Source organism: Primulina huaijiensis, chromosome 9 (genome assembly GCF_012295235.1).
Source record: "Primulina huaijiensis isolate GDHJ02 chromosome 9, ASM1229523v2, whole genome shotgun sequence".
NCBI classification, from domain to species: domain Eukaryota; kingdom Viridiplantae; phylum Streptophyta; class Magnoliopsida; order Lamiales; family Gesneriaceae; genus Primulina; species Primulina huaijiensis.
In genome coordinates, this window is record NC_133314.1 from 18589010 (window position 1) to 18611828 (window position 22819).

The following is a 22819-nucleotide window of genomic DNA, read 5'->3' on the forward strand; positions in this document are numbered from 1 at the left end:
CTTCTCGATTCGATGTTGAACAACCATTACTTGGAGAAGAAGTAAGATATCAAGCATTCCTCAGAGTTTTTTTTTATTAAAATTATATTTTTGAATTTGTAAGATAAAGTTTTTTTATATATAAAAATATAATAGAACAATTGAAATATTTTAAATCTTATAATTTTGCTATATTTTATATAAACTGTAACTCCAACATAATATTTGTGCTATTTCTTTTTTGCGTCACCCATATTACATGAAAATTGAAGTAAATTATTATCAATTTTTTTTTAAAAAAAATAGAATAAAAGAATTTAATTCTGAAAAATCAATATTTTTGGGGTATTATTTGGAAAAACATATGCCGTTTGATGATCTGTTTTGCTTTCCGTTATGGAATTTATAGTTTCGAGAAGTAAATAAAATTGTGCTTTGACAATTTCTTTCCTTCCTCTAATTTAAATAAATACCGTCACGAAGTTTCATTTTCATTTTAAATAAATAAATAAATACCCACTTGATCAATATTTCTGTTATGTTAATCGTCGTGTCTCAATGACACTTCCTAGCTTATTTTTTTAGGATTGTTTGTGTTTTCACACAAATTTAAAAAAGTAAATTTTACAAAAAAATTCTTCATTTTATTATTTATTTAATGAATATTTTAGTAATTAAATGAAAAATTAGTAATTAAAAATTAATTAAATAAAGGTAGATTGTTGAAAAGATAGAGAAAATAATGTTAAATATGAACATTGAACTATATATTTGAGACATACGAAATATAAATAACGGAATAATTTTTTTATTCTTCTTTTTAGAATACAACAAAGTCTCTAATAAATTAATAATCTTTTTAAAATAACGAATTTTTTTTGAATTAAATTGAGTCAGTGTGCTAAATTAATAATTTTTAAAATTAATAAAAGAATAATTTTTGGATCACACGTGTAAAATTATGGTTCTTCACAGTCATAAATTAATTATTCTCTAAAATTACAAGCATAATTAGGTAATTTTAGTAAAATATGATTATATTGTTGTTTACTTTTTTTTTTCACAAAATTTAATTATATTATTATTTTGTTTATGTAGTAAATTATATTTGATTAGTTAATACAATACGTGTTATTGAATACTAAAAACAATGAAAATAATTTACTTATTTTTATAAATTTATATGTACAATAATTTTTTTAAATTAATGTTAATTCAAAAAATAGTATGCACACATTGACATAACACAATGATTGTAATTCAATTTATATTTGCAGAAATAAAAAAAGATCTTTAAAATAATAAATTATTAATTTATTGATTAATTAATATATATCTAAATCTTTAAAATATTATGATCCCAACATTATCAATTTATAAATATTTTACTATATTTCATACATTTAGTTTTACCAACATTTTTGTCAACTACAAGTTCATTTTATAAGTCCAAAAACTGTGTTTTTTAAAATAAATAAGCCCGTGAATTTTTAATTCATTTTTTAATGTAGATGATATAATTTTTTGACGCAAAAATTGATATAAGACCGTCTCAGAGATTAATTTTATGAAACAAATCTTCTATTCAACCCGATCTATTAAAAACTTTATTTTTTTCTTTTAGATATGAACCTAATCGACCGTCTCACGAAAAAGTTACTTATTTTTTATTATTGTTTTTTAAACATTATTTATTTTAATGAATACACAGTGAGTCAGTGACGATATCTCCAGTGGTAATGTTTAAAAAGTAAAGCTTAAACTTCAACTTCACTTAAATAATAAAAAAAATTTACAAATAGAATGGATTGACCAGAAAACATGAACATTGAGGTAAAAATTTAGGCAGTTAAATTTCTGCAAAATCAGCAAGGTTAATGTTCAGGAACTATAACGTGAGCAAGACAAAGAGTACTCATAAACTCAAGACATGATTCCAAAATATCACGGCCTTTTGACTGCAAATATCCTTGAAAACACATCATCAGATTGCAATGAAGTAACCTGGAGAACATATCCAAGCAACGATGATACCGAGTAGAGCTCCAGCAAAGACCTGAGATGGAGTGTGACCAAGTAGTTCCTTGAGCTTTCTTTCGCTTATTGGATGGCCTTGGAACAGATCTTCAACTATCAGATTGAGGACCTACAGAGATTATTATTATTTTTTAGAACAGTATGGCCTACTTATGAATAAAGAACACTATCAAGAAATGAGGATATTTCAAGACAACCCACTGCACTGTCTTTAGATTTGCAGCTCCTCTATACCTCAAGAAATCATTCATTTTCAAAAGTAAGTCAATGTAAAATACAGGAATAAACAAGTGGGCCGGGGTGGCGCCAGTTCAGGTTGAATTCAATTAGAAGAAGATAACTATATAAAGTTCTTCCTTCACCGTGCAGATTTACAGAAAAAAACCTACTCATTAAGAATGTAAAGGATGTTTAGTAGCTTCATTAAATATTAGATATTCCAGTGGTCCAGTATCACTATAGCTGATAGACATCAATACCCGAAAAATCCTTGCTCTAGTGCCTATGCCCAAACATAGGTGGGAACAAGCGAGACTTCAATGCTGGTCTCACCAATGAGTTCTGGGCCAATGTAATGCTTAGCTAAGTTCAGTAGAATGTGCCAGACATTTAAGCTATAGTGAATTATTTATATCTTGTTTCACATGTGATCCGTTTGCATGCTACATGACCTAATTGAGGCCTGTGCTGGTCCGTGTCTATTAACCCATTTAGTTTGGAACATTAAAAAACGTGACAGCAATCAAATTTCTAGCAGGACCACAACAGCAGCATATATTCTTACCAGAAGCAACTAAAACAAGATATAAGACCTGCAGAGGTAACTTCGCTTGTATATCAAGAAGAATGTACAAAACAAACAGAGTCATTCAGAATTTGATAAATATCACTTATCCTAAACAATATCCAATAATACAACAGTTTAACAATTAAGGAGCAAATCATGGAAGACAAACCAAAGTACAAGCAATTACCTCAGCTTGCATTCCGGCATGCCGTCTAACACCTATCGCATCATACATAACAATCAAACTGAATCCTAAACAAACGGGAAATAAAGAATCTGCCACCCCATGGCAAATGGCCACAGAAGTAGTTAATGCAGTACACAGTGCAGAATGTGAAGAAGGCATTCCACCAGAGGCAAACATAATCCTAAAATCCCACTTCCTCTCCACACAAAAATTCAGGAAAATCTTCATAGATTGTGCAGCAGCCAATGCGCATAAACCCGAAACGAACGTAGGGTTCGCGGCCAATGTAGCCACAAAAGGACTTATTTTAACTTTAGCCGTCGCCGTCACACTCATGAGTGCCGTCCCAAACGCCCCATTTTGTAGAAACTCATTCTCCTGGACACTTAAATCCTTGAAAACAGAGGCGTATTTCGACTTCGATGATTCAACCACAAAGGTCCCAACCTTCTGAAAAAATGGGATTAAATACGAAAATGGTTTGATGGAGGGGATGTAATTGCTCCATACCGAGTTAGGGTTGTGAGGAATCAAGGAATTTGCGGTGATTGAAGATTTCTTGAATTTTTTCAAATTCTTGAATTTGAAGACGGATAGCGAGGAAAAACTCACCGATTTAGCACAAGAAAAATTGAAAAAACTCAAAGCCTGGAACGGAGAGTGCAGCGTCACCAGGGAGCCCATGAGAACAGAACCACAAAGCTGTCAGAATTGAGTTCGGCTTCGGTCTGCATCGAAGCAGAGCAATAACGCGACAAAGCTCGTACACTTTCGAGAATTCCGAGGTATGTGAAGGAGGGCAGTCACTAGTCTAGGTACCACTGTGGTGGAGCAGCAAGATTTTCCCTTTCTTTTTTTCCATTGGCTGATGATTTATGTCGAATGATGCAGTCAGTCACGGGAGTAGGTGTTCAAATTTCGAATAAAAATGAAAAAATCTAAAAATCAAATATCGAATTGAAAGTCAAAATTTTTAATTTAGATATAAATGATAAATCGAAGTTTATTTGATTCGGTTTCGGATTATATATGTCAAAATCGAAAAAACCGAAATTTCATTAAATTAATAAAAAAATTTATATTTTTATTTATATTATATATTTTCTTATGATATTCAGTGAATGAAGAACCATTTTGAACAATTTTTAGTTGATTGTTCTTTGTTTAATTAATTTAGACCTTATATTTAAATATTTTACTAAGAAAACATTTAGAAAGTTAACATATTATATTTTACAATATATTTATATTATTAATTTAAATAATCATACCAAAACCGAATTAACCGACCGAAATAATCGAACTGTTTTGGTAGAAAACCGAACCGAATCGAATCGAAGAAAAATGGTTCGGATATCGGATTATATATTTCTAAAACCGAAAATCGAAAAAACCAAAATAAAAAACTGAAAACTGAACCGAACCGAACGATGAACACCTCTAGACAGTATCCACCTTCTGGTCTATTTGATATTTTATTTAGTACTTACCAAGTCAGACCATTCATCTTCCAATATTTTTAGGTTTGATGAAATTATGGTGAAACAAAAACTTGGTAAGTGAGTAGTAATTATTTTTATATATTTTCGTATCGGATTTCATTTATGTTTGATTTTTTTTTTTGAGTTGGGGAGAATATTTTTTTGATTTGATGTTGAATGCGAGATTTCGTTACAAACTTGAGATTTTAATGTTAAAAAAAACTACCAGCTATCAATATCGGATTTAAGTGATTTTACAATTTAAAAATAATTAAGGATATGTTTTTGCGTATAAGGAAATACTTGGTTGAGTTTGTTTTAGGAGAACTTTTTAATAATATTTTTAGGGCAAATATGTATAAAATCAAATCTACTTATATGAAAGCAACAAAAAATTTACGGTATTCGGTCAAAAAAAAAACACGTGGCCCGCGCTTCTTTGCCCAACAACTCACGAATTTGTGCTGTCAAGAGGAGGGCTTTTTCATAGGGGTTATTGCAACCGGTTCTTTCCACCTTTTCCTTTTTTTTTTTCAATTCTATCTATTTTTTTCCCCTTCAGCTGTTGCATTTGTTGTTCGTCTCTTTCCAAGTCTGCCTTTGCTTGTGAGTATTTCCCTTTAAAAGATTCGCTCGTTGCTCGATCTCATCGCCGCAGAACCAGACGGTGTTTACAGGTGCGTCTTCTCGTATGTTTCGTTGTCTTTGATTCCGCTGTTCTTCATGTGTTTTCTTCCTTTCGTAGCTATATTAATCGTGCTACCAAGTTTTGCTCGGTGCCGCAGACTTCGTTATTTTGGACTCATTTGCCTTATGTCTTTATAGATGTCTTCTGTTTCTCCCTTGTTTGAGGGGAGAGCTTTCGTTTTTTTATTGTTACGACTTTGCTGTTTAATTGAGTGACTAACGGAAAAAAGTTGTCGCACCTTCATCTAGTTTTCATGAATGTGTATATATTATCATGGAGATGGCTAGACTATCTAATGGAGATGTGATCATATAAATGGATTTCAATATCTTGTTACTTAGAGCTCAAAAGTGTGTGATCAATAAAATAATTGAATATAACGGTTTATCCGACTAACAGGATATGCAGCCTTATTCTGTGAGTTTATCTAGTAAGTATCGCAGAATAGCAACGGTGAGTTTTACCTCCATAAAAAAATGGAATATTCAAAATATTATAAAAACACTTCAATTTTAGTATCTCTCTTCTTATCTTCTCACCCTCTATTGGACATAATCGGACATGTTATAGCGTTTATTTGATTTATCATTTTCTTCAAAAAGTTCAAAATTTCCGTGACTTGATTGGTCAAAGCATTCCAATAAATTCGGAGTTTGGGACCAATTTTTCTCCATGTAAAACCATGTCCCTCTAATAATTGCTGAATCTCCTTAATTGTCTCCCACATGACAACTAACCTTCAAATTAAGTAAAGAAAAAAGTAGGAACAATACAAGAAAGCCGAAAAACCCTTTCCACGATCCGACCAGATTTAGTTTTTCTCCAGGTAAAAAGTTCATATTTTCGGACACGATTCCCATCAATTCGAAGAAAATAGAATGGAATGGTCTTCAAAAAGTGCTACAAATGCATATCTTGATGCCCTCAAACTGGTATTTGTTTTATGCCTCATTAAAATATATATGGTCTTTTTATGCTCCATGCAGACAATAGATATTACTTGCATCATGCATGTGCTTCAAAATAATAAATGGATATTTATTCTCATTGTGGATTGACCTGATTTTATTTTTGATAAAGAAAACAAGATATTAACATTCTCTTGTGATTCCAATTATTATGTAGTTTGCCATGCTATGCGCTTAAGACGAGAAAATAATGGCAACTTTTGAAAAATGCAATTTTATCTTTTTTTCCTTGTTTTCAAATAAATCCAACGTAAACTAGGATTCCACCTATCTGTTTATTGGCTTGTGTTGTTCTTATACAACCGCATGATTCTCATCAAAGTTTTCTCGCACAACTCCCCTTGTCCAAAAACAGTGTGGCAAGTGCAAGAAAGAGTGCAGTTCATGTGAAACACAGATACCTGAAAGCAACGAATTCATATCTGCTTTGGCGGCCGGCATGAGCGCAAAACTAATTGTGGAGGTGACATCCGATGTGTCCCCATCCACAGTAGCTTTAGCAGCAGCAGCACGACAAACTGGAGGAAAACTAGTGTGCATCCTTCCCAAGCCAAAACTCGACAGATCCCAGAAAGCAATTGATGATTCGGGCTTACACGACATGGTAGAATTCAAGACCGGGAACCCTGTAGATGTGTTACACGATTATGAGAACATAGACTTCTCTTTAGTAGATTGTAAGGCGGATAACTATGGAAGGTTACTCGAAAATCTGGATGTGAATCCTAAGAGATCGGTGGTGGTGGCAAACAATCTGTTGGGAGGAGGAAAAGGGTTGGGAGGACACTTGAGAGGGGTGGAAAATAAAACTGAAGTAAGGTCTATGAAGCATCCTATCGGTAGAGGTATGGAGATTACAATGATTGGCAAAAGTAGTGACTTTGGGAACAAGGAAAGAGGTACAGAGAGGAGGAGGATGATGAAAAGGGGTGACAAGAGCAAATGGGTTTTTGAAGTTGATGAAAAGAGTGGAGAAGAGCACATCTTTAGGATGCCAAGATCACAATGATACTTTTTATGCAGTATAGATGTGTTGCAGGTTTGTCACTTCAGTTGGTTCATGTGGGAAGATGTGGTTTTTTACTCTGCAATTCCTTTGACTAGCGAGTACGTCACTGCACAACGTCAAGAGAGAGCGCTTCCAAGAGTCCGTAGTTTCAACATCTTGTACAAGCTTGACTGGAGGGAAGGACATGCGGGCTGGGGTTGGGTGGAAATGGGATTAAATCTACGGGTATATAAATATATGGGATGTAAATGGGTTGTCCGTACATGAAACATTTACAAGGGAGAATCTAAATTCATAACTGATAAATACAACGTGGTTTAAGGTTAAACCGTGGCAAGTGAAATAAAGTGTGATCAGCAAATTCAGCTTCTATGGCAGAGATTAGCATAGCAACGGATATATAGTTAGCTTTACCCTGTCGACTTACCTCAACATTCAATAATCAAGTACTGCTTCAGACCATTTTTCGAGCTATGAATTTGAAGAGAAAATCTATGCTCTGTATCTCTTCTTTCCAGATGAAATTTACTTCGCACGGAGTAATTTCTTCAGATAGTTTACACTTCACAGAATTAAGCAGTCTTGTGTAATCCAAAGAATAACTGATCGATGACGTGACAGTATATAAAAACAAATGAAAGCTAACTCGTGTGTAAAATATTATCTAAAATTCCAAAATTGAATTAAGATTTAGTACTTAAGTAATCCATTTGAAATTTGTAAAAAAAAAAAAAAACAAAGAAACGCAGGTCCAAAAAACAAGTGTTATTCCCGCTCCACATTATCTAGTTGTCTTCCACCATGTTAAGAAATTAGATGAGTTTTCACGATACAATGTGGAGTGTGAATAACCATTGTGTTGTGAGCAACATTATTGGTGACAAAAACAAAAGAAGGCAAATTCCTCTTCTATAAACGAATGAATACCATGGACTTCAATTTCTGCATGATGTGCTGACGAAATTTGATCCCGAATGAAGATGCAATGATCTAATAAAAAAACCTCGGATAATCCAAATATGAATCTTCAAAGAAACCTAAATATTTAAAGAAAACATGGATCAGACGAGTAAAAACAAGGTGAATATATAAGTATTACGATCATGTCAAGGTGATTAGCAAAAACTCTTTAACATGATTCAAGAATGAAGACCTATGGTACAACCTTAATTTCTACATCAGTATTCAATACCTTTCATCTGATTGCCACAAAACTCCAGCAGTGCACAAAATGAGTTTCATAACATAGTACAAGGGTAAGGCCCCAAGATCCAATTAGTCTTGAGTTAGAATCCCACTTGTGTGGGTTGTTTAGGTAGATAAAATCCCCCACCCCATTGTATTAAAAAAAAAAACATAACAATATGCTACGATTAACTTTTACATTAAACCTCTACTTAGCCAAGCTAACTTTGAAAATGATGGGAACCCCAAGACTAATCTGGTTACCAAGAAGTGTTCTGTTTACAAAATTTAAGAAAATCAGTTAGCAACTCCTCGTAAAATGCAACCATACAAACAACCAATATTTGAGGATGATATTAATCATGCAGGCAGATATACGAATAGCCACTCAGGTCAGATAACATAAACCTTCCTTCTCTTAGCCAGAGGATTGTCCATCAGTTCTTCAGTGAATCTCAACAAACTGAAACCAATGCTATATAAATTTTGAGGAAAACAAGTTCCAGTCATCCACCAAAGAGAGAGCGATAGAAAGACATTAGAAAAAAAAGAAAGCTTAAAGGAACCAACCTGTAAGTAATCAGCAACTCATTCGGGAATCCAACGAACCTCCAAATACCGAAGCTAGCATTTGTCACTTTTGTGTGTTGTAACATAACTTCCACTTCCTTTTAATCAGCTTGAACTATAATTAGAAATAAAAATAACCTCATGTCGCATTAGCAGTACTAGTTTCACTAGAGTCAAAACTGGTAGATCTAGGAAGTTCTGTTTCCCTTACTACTCTACTGCATACAACTTTGAATGACTCTGAATTATTCGGTCTTTTCAGCAAACTGAATGGCATTCTCAGTATTTGCCTTCTGTTCCTTCTCCCTCTAACTAAAATATTGAAGGTCTTATCATCGTCATCTTTCTGCTGCTGTCTCCGCACATGTTGATTGTTGTGTCTGCCAGCATTTTCATTGGAACCACTACTGCTGTTTAAGGGACTAACTGAATAATGAATATTGTCCTCATTCCCTGATCTAATTACGTCCATATCTTTCAAGTCTCCCAGTGCTTCTGATGCTGAAAAAACTAATTCTTTCTTAGACTCGTTCTCAGGGTTAAGATCCAAAGGTAAATCAGGCGCCAAATTTATGTTTTCAGAGTTGATAGATTGCGTCTTTGTCTCCATTATGGGTTCAGAAATTGATTCCACCACAGTTGGTGAGGAAGGAAATTCTATTGGATGACAGCCAGGCCAAACCGTGATAGGAATAACCTCTGAACCGTTGGAACATATATTCCGTTGCCAAGGAAAATGACTTCGATGAAATGGGCTACTCATTACTGGAAAGGTGCTGGGTGGTATAGCTTGGGGTTGAGAATACGGAGGGTACATAAATGGCAATGGGTGGATCATGTTAGGTGTTGGTGGGGGAGATGGATAAGGGTGATGGAGAGAGCACATTGAATTGGGTAAAATAGTAACAGGACCTGGATGAAGGGTCATATTCATCTGCCAAGGCCCAGCAGGTGGAACAGCTCCTGGACCAGAAGGGAGAAAAATATTCAAAGGCAAAGGTGCAACACGCGCAGCACCTATTGTTGGATTGAATGGCGGTGCTGCTGCAGACAACTTCCTGTTGGAAACTTCTCTGGAGTCATTCAGACCTGTCACTGGATGTTTTACATTCGGTCCTTCAAACTCTTGCAAATTAGATTTCGTGTCATCATTATGTCCCACAGTGTTTGATAAATCTGCATTACAAGAACTGATTTCTGGAGAATGTACAGAATCTGATATGCTATCTGTCAAGGAACATTGTTCATCAATTTGATTACATTCATTCCCACTGGATTGAACAGGTGCAATACTCTCAGTCACAAGCACAAGGTTTTCATCATTCTTAGCATCATCTGCCTGAAAATCCTCTTCTTTGTTTGAAGCCTCGGTATCATCTTTTGATTGCTCTGCGTGATCAACTACTATATTCACAATTTTCTCTTCCTGATTTTCTCCATTTAATTCTAGCAACTCGTTTTTTTCTTCTGTTTCATATTGTTGTTCACCATGTTCTTTAACTTGCCTATTGTATTGGATGTTACTCTGGGGAAGTTTCGCCTGCAACATAGGTATGGTACCTGGTGGTGCCAGGGCTACTTCCTTGTATGACGGGGACTCACCCACACTTATTATTGAACTTCTCTTTGCCACTGTTCCAGTCTCTTTTGGTAGAAAAGTCGACCCTTCATCAGATGTAGAGTAAAATGTCTTACCTTCATCATCAACAGACTCTACAGCAGTATCCATGCGGGATGAAGACACAGACTTCACTCTGTATGCCACAGTTTTAACAATTTTCCTACCAAACTTACTTCCAGGTGATGGATTCTTCGGTACATAATATTCCGCAAAACTTTCTGGAGAAGTCCCCTGTTTTTTTAACACATAATATTTACCAGTTCGATGGTTATTCTTAAGTCTACTATGATCCACTTCAGCAACTAAATCTTTCTTCTGATGACCAAACATCTTAACTGTGTGCTGACGTCGCTGCCTTACTCGTCTTCCAAGCAGGCCAGCTGACCTGGGTCGTTGAACTGGCTGCCATCCATCTTCCCCTTCAGCATGAGCTTCAGGTAAGATATCATTTGAAATCACTGGCATTATCTCTGCAGGTTTCTCTGGCAAAGGCTGTTCAAGCTGAGTGGGATTTTCCTGCGTATGTACCTGTGTATTTTCTTCAGACCAAATTGGCAGAGGAGAAGATACATTGTCCAAGTTGGGCTCTACATCGGAGTTATTGGCTTGTTTGTCTTCATCTGACTCCTCCGTACGGACATATTTTGGGAGCAGAAGCACTTCAGAATCTGAGTCGATATTTAGTTGCAGGGATTTTTCCTTAGCCTAGAAATGAAACACAACTGTAAAAATAGGTGTGTTCTTGAAAAATGGATATTTGTCGATCAAGTCAAAGTGCACATCATTTGGAGAGAAGGCACCCTATGTAGTATGATAGCAAGCTTTGGTAAAACCCATGAATGTCTAAGAGACGGGAGTTCTTTAAAGTTCTACAATGGCACTGACACAGAGTATATAGCTAGCTAGCTTAACTTTGTAATCACCTAGATATGGCCAGCGTATTTGTATCTATTTTGTTCTCAACGTATTTTAATTTACCGATAAAAGAAGTAAAAAATTTAACCTTTGCAACATAATTTCTTCTCTTTACTCCCATGGCATCTTTCCCTTTTGCATCATGATTTGGATTAATGTAGTCGAGCAAATCTGATACACTGAAAGAGAAGAAATCATCGGTAAGAACGAAAGAACATCCATACTTCCCAAATATAATCTTTCTCCAAAGAGGAAGACATTATGCAATTTGTTGAAGGTAGGTCTATTTTAAGACACAAATTGCAACTATGGGACCACAAGAAAACGTAAAGCATGCAATGCAGTTATTTCCAATCAACAGAAAGGCATAACCCTTTCTCACATTCTCTACTAGGGTTATCAGGTTTTCAAAATGTCATTTAAACTCTAATATTTGTACATTGATTTTAGAGCCCATCCCTTATCAGCAACGAGTTCAAGATTTCACAAAGAAACCTTACTTCCAAGGACCAGATATGCAGGTAGCATGTCATTAAAATTAGAACCGAAGCCACATCTCAAGATTCTGAGTCACTCAAAGGTAATAAAGTTAAAGGAGTACAATGGGAAATATCACATTCCAGATGGATAAAGCAATGATTCCCATCAAATTGAGATGGATCCTGAGAACAAGACACGTTCCAGCACTGGAGTCCACCAGTCAACTTATCTATTGATAATGTTCGTTAAACGATAAAAAGGTTTCCCTCTATGTTCAGAGTTAAAAATGGGGCTACGACTAATTGCGGCAAGGTCAAGTGCATCGACTTTAGAAATCGCCCAGAAAATGTTGATTTACCTAAGATGTCCCTTGCTGGCTATAGAAGCATCTGGCTTCCGTGTCCCATTTCGAGCAGCTTCTTGCTGCTCAAATGCCTTGGATTCAAAATACTCAAGCCATGCAGCGGCATCCTGCAGGAAAAATCAACGAGGCCCATAAATATTGTAACAACCTTCAAGGGATCAACACAGATAGAGAATGTTTCCTTCGTAGCCTCCAAAATAATTGCTAAAACTCAGTGATAAGTGATAACAAATGTCAAGGTCGTAAAGCAAATTATGTAGATCATCAGCACTTATTGTAACATTCAAACACCCATAAAAAGTCTACACAATTTCTACTGCTATCAAGCAATGAAAAGGCTAGAACACAGAAATTTGTGATCATCATACACTTCTGGACTAAAAAAACCAAAGTACCTGAGTTCGGAGATCATCTGGTCCAAGCTTTGCCCGAAGTATCTGCAAGGTTGTTTGTTCATGCTGAACACTCAAGGGATATGCTTCCATCAAGGAGAGGGCAATTGCGATGGCATGATAACTAGCAGCAGTCTGGAAAACATTAAATGAATTAGAATATCGTTTTTAAACCATGCTAGCACAATCCTACATAACAAATGGAACGAGAATAATTAATCACGAAGAGACAAAACACCAAAGAATTCTAATTTGAGAAAATAGAAAATTCAAACCCAGACAGCTTTTCCAAAAGAATCCATAAAAAGAACAAACAACAATTGTAAGCATGTGCTTCATTTTCTTTGTATGTTTGGAAGGAAGGATGAAAAAACCAACTCTTATTATCCCTAAACATATACACATAAGCACCACAAAGCATATTGCATTGGAATGAGATAAGGGGGTAATCATTCTGAAAGTGACGCTTCCAGCAGTAAGTTATAAAATTACAACTAGCATCTCTATAAATGAAATGGGAAAATCTCAGCAAAATTTGCAAGGACCTGAATATGATCTGGTCCAAGAAGCCTTTGGTTGCATTTCAGAGCTTTATGAAGGTATCTTAGAGCAATATGCACATTACCAAGTCCTTCCTCCATCATAGCAACATTTATGTATGTTGCAGCAGTATTTGGGTGTGATGGGCCACATGTAAGATGCAACAAATACAATGCTCGCTTAACATATCTATACAATGAAAAAGGAAACACATAAGTAAAATTAATAAATGCATCAAGAGAAAGCGTTGTTTCCACAAGGGGAAAGCTAAAATACAATAACACACACACATACACGTACATATCTACATGATTATCATGGTTCTTCACTTCTTCTACATCAATTAAAGGTAAATTGAAGGATGTCACTCAGTCAGGTTACAGAAACAGATCTAACATTTTAGGCATGTTTCTTTTCCCAGCCTAATTACCTTTTTATTCAATCATGCTTCCAGACCAGTCACCAGTGGAATATCAGTCTTCTACGTGAATTCAAACAATCCTCACAATTTATTTTATCTATTCTTGTCAGGAATAATTTTGTCATCTCACATGCATAAAATGAGCTCCACTCTTACTCGCCAACAATCCAAGCATGTCTCAGGGTTTAACTTGCCTTAAAAATGTCAATTTTTATTCAGATGATACACTTTTTTCCAATAAATTCAGCCATATCAGTTGGCAACTGAGCCAAGATAAATGTGGAGACTGAGCCTAGAAGAAACGTCTTAAACTTGAGATCAGTGTTTATAATAATTTAGGCACATATTCTTCACTCCAAGTTCCCATTGTTTATCTTCATACGGCAGACTGGATCACAGGACTTATAAGTTGTCAAAGTTAATTCATGTAAAAGAGTAACAGTTTTAATAAGCCAAAACAAGTGAACATACGGTTATTTTCGTATCAATAAAAGGCTATATACTCCATATATGCAATACGAAATGACGGAAACCTTGTTTCTTAAGGGTAAACAAACAGTATATTTCTGTATAGTCTGGACGAGCATCATTTACATGCATAAGATTTAATTTTTTCTTTAAAATATAAAAACCTTTTTCGAAAATGAACTTTGTCATAACGAAATCACACTCGACAAAATATAAAGGTTACAGTGACTGTAAATCAAGAACACGTACTTGAGAGCCAGTTCTGTGTGCTGGAGTCTATAATAGAAGACAGCAAGATCACCGTAACTTTTCATAGTATCTGGATGATCAAGCCCTAACTCTCGTTCGTTGATATCCAAGGCTTTTTGCTGATAAATTGTTGCCTGTGTATGATCAACAAAATAAAGTGGACTGCAGATATTCTAAACAGTGAGACATAGAGAATATATTCAATCTGGTAGGTGATTTACATACGTTATTGGGCCCTTAGGATAACAACATGCTGATAGTGTTTTTTCTTAGATGCCATTGCGATAAAGTAAAGCAGACAGGACATGTACCTGGTTGAAGTCTCCAGTGTGATATAAAACAACAGCAAGAAGGCTGTAAGCACCAGCTGTCATTCGATGATAGGGTCCACATACTGCAACCAACTTTGCAAGGGCCTGCGATAATATTGCAGTCATTCAGTTAATTATTAACCTCGAGATTAGACACAAGAAATGTGTTTATAATGGTCATTTCTACTCAATTTTGTTTTAGCTGTAATTTGAAAACACGAATATAATAATTCATGAATCAAAAAAATTCTCCACAGATTCTAGATAGTTTACTGACCTTATCATCACCCAGAAAAGCTGTCAGAAAGAAACCTAACTAAACTTATTGTTAAAAGGACATGGAATTATTTTGAACATTATCTATAATCCACCTTTGTTCCATAGGTGACAGCTTCTTCAAGTTTCCCTTTATCCAGAGCTGTTTTAGAAGATTCCAAGAGCTGGCGTCCATCAGCAGAAGAGCATGCTGCTTGCTGTAAGAAACCACTGACAATTTTATTGCATCTATAACACATCAAGAATCTATAATGTGCCTCATCATAAGAATAAAGAGGTCTGAAATAACCTTATGCACTGGTACTAGACTAACAATGTCTTCCACTCGGAAAGGCCATGCAGATTCCATATTGTAGTCTCTTGATACCAGTTCAATACCCACCTAGAAACATAGGATATAAAACTTTTAAAATATTCTATACTTAATCTCCAGTCAATAAAGACAAGAAATAAACAAAACAGGTCCATATCTTTGTTTTTTCTTGCCAGTCAGCGTGAAAGGTGTACATTTTTTTCAACATGTTGAATGAGAGAGAGAGAGAGAGAGAGAGAGAGAGAGAGAGAGAGAGTAGAAGCCAAATTGCTAGTCAATATCTCAGGCAGTACACAACAATCATGCTAGGAAGAACTTATTTTGTACACAATTACACATTGGCCCAGTTGTCAAACAAATGAACTGCATTTGAGATTATCCTATGGAGAACGTCCAACATTTTTCAGTAAATACAGTTCTTTCACCAATATGTATAATTATCTATCCCTAAAATATATTTAGGCAAGCCGAATCATCATGTGGAAAAGAAAGCGACATCTTACGGATTCACTTCAGAAACTAAAAGCCATCGATTATGCCAATCTTCGGCTACTTAAATCAGGCATACCTTATGGCACAAACCACGAAGAATTGCAAATTTTCTCACATCATTATAGTTTGAGCTGATTAGATCCCATCCATATCTCTTCTTAAGAAACACTTGCAGCCATTCCCACACAAGGGGATGTACATGCTGACCTGGCTGTCCATTTTCAGGAGATCCAAACATCAAATTTAATGCTGTTGCGATGCTTGCTGCCATGTTTTCAGTTTTGTGGACAGCAGATAATACTGCATGCATAATATGCTTGAAAGCCCGTACTATCATCTCATGGATGCATAGAGACTGCACATGTGATAACTTCTCTGAAAGCTTAACCTGTTAAAATATAATAAGCATTCGAAGTAAAATGTGTGGTTTTATTCCCCACCATACTACATGTAACATGTGAGATAATTTCTAGAATTCGGACGTCACAAAATATTTGAAAGGAATTAATAATGTCGGCTTTCTAAATAAGAAAACATAAAACAATCAAATCCTATGTAACATTACTCTTGAACTCAACATCTCAACAAAGATTATCTGATATCATTTATGCAGGTCCTTACGACTGGTCAAGTGAATCCTACGCTGCAATATGTGCTCTCTTCACTATATTCCTACCTATTGAAAATTCAATGAGAAAAAAATTCAGAACTTAAAATCCACCCTTAAAATCAAATATATTTATAGTTCACCATTTATTTTCAAATCCTCTCACTTCAACTTTCTCGTTAAACCCAAATCCATGCATCCCAAATGTAGCTTTAGGTTGCATTTCGATTAAATGATTGATTTGGAGGACTGGGTTGTGAATAACTTCAATATGGAGAATTTGAAATAAATTGGAAATATAAAAAAATACAATGATATTATAGAAAAAGATTGAAACCCATGGATATAAGAATCCTCCAAACTACTAGAGATTCCATATATCTCATGGATTTGAAATTCTCAGATTTCAGATCCTTTAATTCAAATGTGACCCCGATTGATTTCATATTGAAAGGCAATGAATTTTCCTTTGGTATATAAAACAATAACTCAAATATATAAAACGACAAACATATAGAATTGACAGAGGAGTTAATAACACCACGAGGAACTTACAACTTGTCCAAGTGAACGCATCCGAAGACCTCTAGTATGCATGAAATCAGTTAGTGTCCGGCCATCGACTGGTGATAGTTCCAATGAACCGAAATCTGCAACCTGTTTTGCATAACTTAGATTGACTAGAGATGCTATTTTTCAGTAAGATATGTAATTCAATAGTAAAGGTAAAAAACAAAAATACCAGCTTTGGCAGGGCGACATCGTTATAATACTTTTGGGATAACTCAGCTAGATCTTGCACCGACTACCAACAATAAGAAAATTAAGCAAACTGATTCCAACAATAAATGGCACACAAAATTTACTTAAGCACAAAGTACATGATACCTTAGTGTGGAGTCCAGTCTCTGACTCTTTCAATCGAGAAAAGGCAGCATCAGACAACAAGGTTTTTAGCATAAGTTCACTTTCAGGTGTTTCAGTATCAAACTGAGATTCTGTCACAATTTTCACAGTCTTCTCAACTTCATTGATCACTTCATCTGCAGTTGACCTGAAATGTTCAGGTTGTAGTACTGCAGTACTTTTATCTGAAGTCTTCTTTTTACTTTTAAGGGATTTAAGAGGTGTTCCTAGTCCCTCAACCTTCAACTCATTTTTGGCCTTATCATGAGATGTCTTCTTCTCTTTTTCTGTTTTTTTCTGATCTTGTATATGCTGTACCCAGCAGGCTCCAAGTTCCCATCTCACAAAAGCATCTGTATGAGTTTCCTCTTCCCCAAGCTTTGAAAGGCTGTCCTCCAATATTCTCTCAACAAAAGCTTGGGAAGAACAGAGATCATCACACTTTAACAATGGTGAATTCTGGGGTAACTTATTTTGTTTAAGTATCTCATTTTCATGAAGAAGTAGCCTCAAACTGCAAATATACAAGATTAAAGGAACAAAATCAATTCTAAATGAAGATTAGAGATCAAGAGATGCCATACTTTGTAAACTAATAGCGCGAACTAAACCCCAGAATAAATATAAGCTGATCCAGTTCAATGAGGAACAATTAATACGGAGAGCAGAGTGGAGGTGGCGTGACCTTGCCTAAAGAGGAATTAGCAAATGAATCTCTTCTTGGAATTGATGTGCTGATTAGCACAATTATGGGAGTATTTAGTAACTAAACCTGTTAATATTGAGGGCATTGGCGCCACCATCTGGCCGATCAAGAAACTCCAGGCTTTGGGAATTAGGATTCGCGTTTACACTGTCAATCCCTTGCACTTTCACGCTCGCTATATAACCGCAAAACTTTATGATCACAACCCCTAGGGTGGAAATATCCTGCAGCCAACATGCACAAACTTCATGATTATAAGATTTGACAAACCATAAGCAAGAACATGTTGGATAAACAACTTTCTTTCCTCGAGTTCTTTGAATCTTACATGAGCAGCAGTATTTTCATCAGCGGTTATCCCCTTAAGAAGGTTTCTTTCACCCAATTTTTTGGTTTCCATCCCAATAGCTGCTTGTCCATCAATCTTAGTATCAACTTTGCAGCTAGCATTAGAAGCATCTTTCGTTATAGCAATGCATAAATCCCCAACTTTCGCAGTATGGATAATTAGACTGTCCAAAGCAGAATGAGTTAAAACTCTAGTTTTCATGACATGTTTCACAGCCGCAATGGCTTTAAAAATAGCAACATCTACAAATAAACTGTGAAGAAGAAAAGCTTTTCTATCTCGTATCTGCCTCTCCTCGTCTGTTTGGCACGGCAGCGATGCAATAGACAAAAATCCATTGGCATAAGGTAGCAGATCACTTTCTCCACCTCTGCCTAGACCACCTCCATTTCCTCCCCAGTTTTCATCCTCTAAAGGCAGAGGAGGAAATGTAGATGGTGATTGCGCAGCAGCAGGTGGGACAAGCCATGTGTTGGATCTGCAGCCAAAAGGAAGATTCCCAAACTGCAGTAAAGAATAGGTAATTCAGTGGTGAATAATGTAAAACTTGGCGCAAAAAGAAAGACGTGGCAAAAAGGCTATTGATCCAGAGAATCCAGAGTAGTGATGCTTTTACCTTATTCCTTTCTGAAAATGCTTTCATGAGTACACTGTAAGCCTGAAATGGAGATAAGAAGGTTTATCAGGTCACAAAAATTGTTTCAGGCACCAACAGAGGACACGTGAAGCGAGTTTTCTCTATACAAAGAAGTGCATCACAGTTAGTAAAAATATGTTGAGCCACCTTTAGAAATGCACCCTAATGAGAGAGCACTAGAGAGTGAGGGCAACTACCGCACAAGTTCAAGGAATTTCCCCACAGTAATGCACCATAATCCTTTATGAAGTGCTGCTAGAGCCCAGTTTATAAAAAATATTACAAAATTACATCTTAAAACAGGACATAACAAGGATGGCTAAAGGGATTAGCACGCTCACAGTAAGCCACTTGATGGAAGTTTAAAGTTAATAACATAAGCAAATCACCAATAACTGCAAATATCGATGTGGAGCATTTTAAGGATAACAGCAATTAAGTGCGTGGCTGACATAAAAATAATAATGAAAAAAGGTAGGACTGACATTATCAAAGGCTCTGCTGAGTTGTCTCAACAGGTCAAGCAGACTGTGACAAAGAATCTGCTGCTTTCCAGTGCTACAAAAACCTTTTCTGGAAGCTTCTACAAGAATCAATTTTCCGCTGCACAACTTCACCTGCAAAGCACATTGCAGAATATTATGTTACCATTAGGCCTCCATTTAAGTCGAAGCTTGAAGGGACTTACTTCAAGAGTGCAAAGATGATCAGTCCCTAAAACTCCACCAGTTTTCTTCACGGCCATCCTTATAACTGACATAGTCATCACATATCCATAAGTGCTCATCCCCAGTAAGACCAGAAATAATTCAAGAAAAGTGAAAAAAAAAAAAACAAGGAACTAATTTTTCCCTGGCAACTTCCAAGTTCCAACACTAACTGGTTCGGAAAAATTTTGGATAAAGACCAACACTTGATACACATCTTCTGTTGTCCCCTTGACGGATTGAAAGTTTCGTTCAAAGATAATTACAACTATATTTAAATTGCGAACAGAAGAAATATATATTTAGAACAAGTAAACTGTTAGTGATAGATCATCGGTGGACTTCAGTAATTTATTTACATGCACATAAAATAGAGGTAGGCCCGGACTGGGTAAGTTAGTTATTATTATTAATTATTAAATACTGAAGCTGACCTCAAGGAGAAAGCTCACTGCATGAGAAATGGACGAAATAACCAATCCAAGGTCCACTCCCACGCAGTTCAAGATAGACTAGATTAAGAAGAAGGAAAGAGATTTACATTGAAGCGGAGGCGTGAGATGAGAGAGAGAGAAGAACTCATAAAAGTTCCCCAGATTAGGTGAAGTGTTATTCATCTCCGCTTCTCCGTCAACTAAAGCCGAGGATGCGTACTTCGCCTCCGCCTCCGCCTCCGCCAGTGACGACGGAGGGGGAGAGCCGTCTTTGTAACTGTTTGTGCGAGGAGGTTTGCTAGATTTCCTTGAGGCCTTGGCATCCTGCATACCTCGCACATTCTTTCCGGCGTCACCAGCCGTAAAGCTGGAGGCCGAGGAGGAGGAGGAAGGAACCTTGTTCCTCGACGGCCCAAATGACGTCGTGCTGGAGACGATGTCGAGCAGCCTTCTAACGTGCGCCGTGGCGCCCTCTTCGTCGTAGTCCTCTGAGATGAGAATAAATCCAATAGTTAAGGATAAAATAGGAAATCCATATGTTTTAGTCCCACGTGTCGTTTATCTTTTTTACCTTCGACTAGCGTGAGGGTGCAGGGTTTCAGTGCGGACACGTCCACCGAGTCTTTCAGTTGTGGGCCCCTGACCTGTAATTTAATGGGCCAGGCAAGAAATGGATCATCCAAACCAATTGGGCTCTCATAGCCATAGCCCATACCATTTGGTTTTATATTATTTTTTTTAAAAAAAAAGAAAAAATAATTAAGTTTCGCAGAAATAAACATAAGATTAATACATCAGTAATATAACTGACTATGTAGTATAGACCAACACTATGTGTTAATAGAAGTATTTCTTTTGCATTACATCGTTTTATTAGTTAATTCAATGCATCATTAGATATAAACTCATTCGAATACGAAATGACCCGAAAATTCGTCTCGGTTTTTAGTTTCTATTTTTTACATTTATATTATAATAATTAGATGGATATGCTAATTCGATCTTAGAATGATTTCTGAAGGTTTTTATTTATTTTTTTGAAAATATAAATATAGTTCAACAGTTACATATAATAGTGAAAATAAATAAATAGAAAACAGTAACTCCATCTCAACGCCTCATAATCAAGCACATAATTCTCCATCTTAAGACATAATAGAATAGTAGATAGTAAGCCCTTTTAAAAATACATTAATTTGTTACATTTTTATAAGTTGAAGATGGATTTGTTATAATTAGATCATCTTGAATCCAATATATCATCTCAGACTTGAAACTTTCTTGTCATGTCATATGTCGTCAATAGCAAATTCGTTTTTTCATAGCATGGTGAAAAATGGAGAAAAATTTACCTCATGACAAAGGGAGAAGTTGGTGATATGACACGTTAATGTGTTTACCAACAACAGGCGACGAACGTCTATTATTTTGTCAGTAGATATTCCCTGGTTTTAAAAAAAACAATGAGTTAAAAACACACACATGTATGTCTTAAACCTCGCATTGCATAGATGTCTTTCCTTTTATATTAAATATATTAAAAAGATCCAAAATTTAACATAACTAAGTAGTGGTGAAAATTAGTGTATGTAAGACCATAGCAAAACTTATTTATATATATTTTTTTATACGATGTCTATTCATCGCATATATCTTCGTGCCCGCGAATGAGATGATATTCATATATTAGATATACGGTGAACATGATAGATATACAAATATTAAAACTATATATATGAATAGCCTAAATGAACTGCCAATGCGAATGTATTCATTGGCATTCGCATTGGCAGTTCATTTAGGCTATTCGAATATAAAATTTCGTGTCAGTTTTATTTAACTGCAAGATTTTAATGTTCATGCAATCTCTTGTCCTCCAAAGTACGTAAGAGTATTATTTAAAAAAAAAGAGAGAGAATATTTATTTATTTATTTATTAAAAAAACAAGCATTTGGCGTATAGTAGGGTAACAAACCTTCAAAAGAACAAGAGTTTCATCCGGAAGGATAACTTTGATATCCAACACAACTGGAAGAACTGCAAATTGAAGCAAAACACCAACAATATTATTCAATTCCAATGAAATAAAACAAGTTATTTATCATTATATATGAAATTAAATTAAATGGAAAACGATACGATACCCTTCTCGTCTTTCTTCTTCTTGTCACCCTTAGGCTTGCCCCTAGAGTTCTTTGGTGCCATTCTGAAACTTGAGCTAGCTCTTCAACTTCTGAAACTGTTTTCGGTACACTGAATTCAAATTCAAAAATAAATATACTTGAAAAAATTATCCACCCATTTTTTGAAAGCAAAAACAAAGATTACGTACAGCTACTCTATTTTCTGTAAATGGTAAACCAGCCTGAATGATTAATGGCCATTAATGTCGTTTTGATAATATTACAATAACATTACAGGTAAAAAATAATAAAATCCAGCTATGTTTCTAACTACTCTTCCCACAAAAAACAACAAGAAATCAAGAAAAACAATTGCGAAATTCATACTCACGCACGCAATTTAAACCTTAAACTAGGCACAAATTTTGTATGTAATTAATGATATATTATGAAAAAGCAGTACTGCTTACTACAAGGTAAGAGTTAACCAATTTATTGCGGAATTCAATTCAAGATTGCGACAAGTTTATGTAATCCCGGATATGATTGATATGCAGAGGTTAATTAAATGTGGAATTCATTTACATCTGAGAAAGCAATCATGAACAAATCATAC

At 35.5% G+C, this 22819-nt stretch overlaps 3 protein-coding genes across 3 annotated transcripts; 1 reads left to right on the forward strand and 2 right to left on the reverse strand.

The window, feature by feature from the left end:
• Positions 1-1796: 1796 nt before the first annotated feature.
• On the reverse strand, positions 1797-3838 carry LOC140984570 (uncharacterized). The gene is made up of 2 exons (XM_073452089.1): positions 2991-3838; positions 1797-2125 (listed from the first exon to the last, which is right to left on the reverse strand). Exons 1-2 carry the CDS (start codon positions 3672-3674, stop codon positions 1964-1966), a joined length of 846 nt encoding a protein of 281 aa, XP_073308190.1. The 5' UTR covers positions 3675-3838; the 3' UTR covers positions 1797-1963.
• Positions 3839-5879: 2041 nt separating this feature from the next.
• LOC140984366 (uncharacterized) lies at positions 5880-7172 on the forward strand. The gene is made up of 2 exons (XM_073451736.1): positions 5880-6091; positions 6483-7172. The coding sequence occupies exons 1-2, from the start codon at positions 6038-6040 to the stop codon at positions 7134-7136; spliced, it is 708 nt and encodes a 235-aa protein (XP_073307837.1). The 5' UTR covers positions 5880-6037; the 3' UTR covers positions 7137-7172.
• A 716-nt stretch (positions 7173-7888) lies between these two features.
• Positions 7889-22348, reverse strand: LOC140984365 (protein REDUCED CHLOROPLAST COVERAGE 1-like). The gene is made up of 24 exons (XM_073451735.1): positions 22225-22348; positions 22056-22117; positions 21432-21524; positions 20651-20723; positions 20187-20567; positions 19627-19691; positions 19424-19555; positions 18918-18959; positions 18281-18805; positions 18019-18176; positions 17229-17760; positions 17083-17145; positions 16896-16997; positions 15810-16121; positions 15218-15310; positions 15024-15125; positions 14653-14757; positions 14342-14475; positions 13209-13392; positions 12667-12798; positions 12266-12378; positions 11516-11606; positions 8892-11217; positions 7889-8173 (listed from the first exon to the last, which is right to left on the reverse strand). Exons 1-23 carry the CDS (start codon positions 22283-22285, stop codon positions 9031-9033), a joined length of 5742 nt encoding a protein of 1913 aa, XP_073307836.1. The 5' UTR covers positions 22286-22348; the 3' UTR covers positions 7889-8173; positions 8892-9030.
• Between the last annotated feature and the right edge of the window lie 471 nt (positions 22349-22819).

Excerpts from the sequence above, each read along its gene's own strand:
- LOC140984570 (XM_073452089.1), bottom strand. The coding sequence starts at position 3,674 with ATGGGCTCCCTGGTGACGCTGCACTCTCCGTTCCAGGCTTTGAGTTTT. Across the intron at positions 2,126-2,990 it reads ATGCCGGAATGCAAGCTGAG|GTCCTCAATCTGATAGTTGA; the intron begins GTAATTGCTTGT and ends TAATCTCTGTAG.
- LOC140984366 (XM_073451736.1), top strand. The coding sequence starts at position 6,038 with ATGGAATGGTCTTCAAAAAGTGCTACAAATGCATATCTTGATGCCCTC. Across the intron at positions 6,092-6,482 it reads ATCTTGATGCCCTCAAACTG|TGTGGCAAGTGCAAGAAAGA; the intron begins GTATTTGTTTTA and ends GTCCAAAAACAG.
- LOC140984365 (XM_073451735.1), bottom strand. The coding sequence starts at position 22,285 with ATGGCACCAAAGAACTCTAGGGGCAAGCCTAAGGGTGACAAGAAGAAG. Across the intron at positions 17,761-18,018 it reads AATGCCCTCAATATTAACAG|TTTGAGGCTACTTCTTCATG; the intron begins GTTTAGTTACTA and ends GTATATTTGCAG. Across the intron at positions 16,122-16,895 it reads TGCGTTCACTTGGACAAGTT|GTTAAGCTTTCAGAGAAGTT; the intron begins GTAAGTTCCTCG and ends ATATTTTAACAG.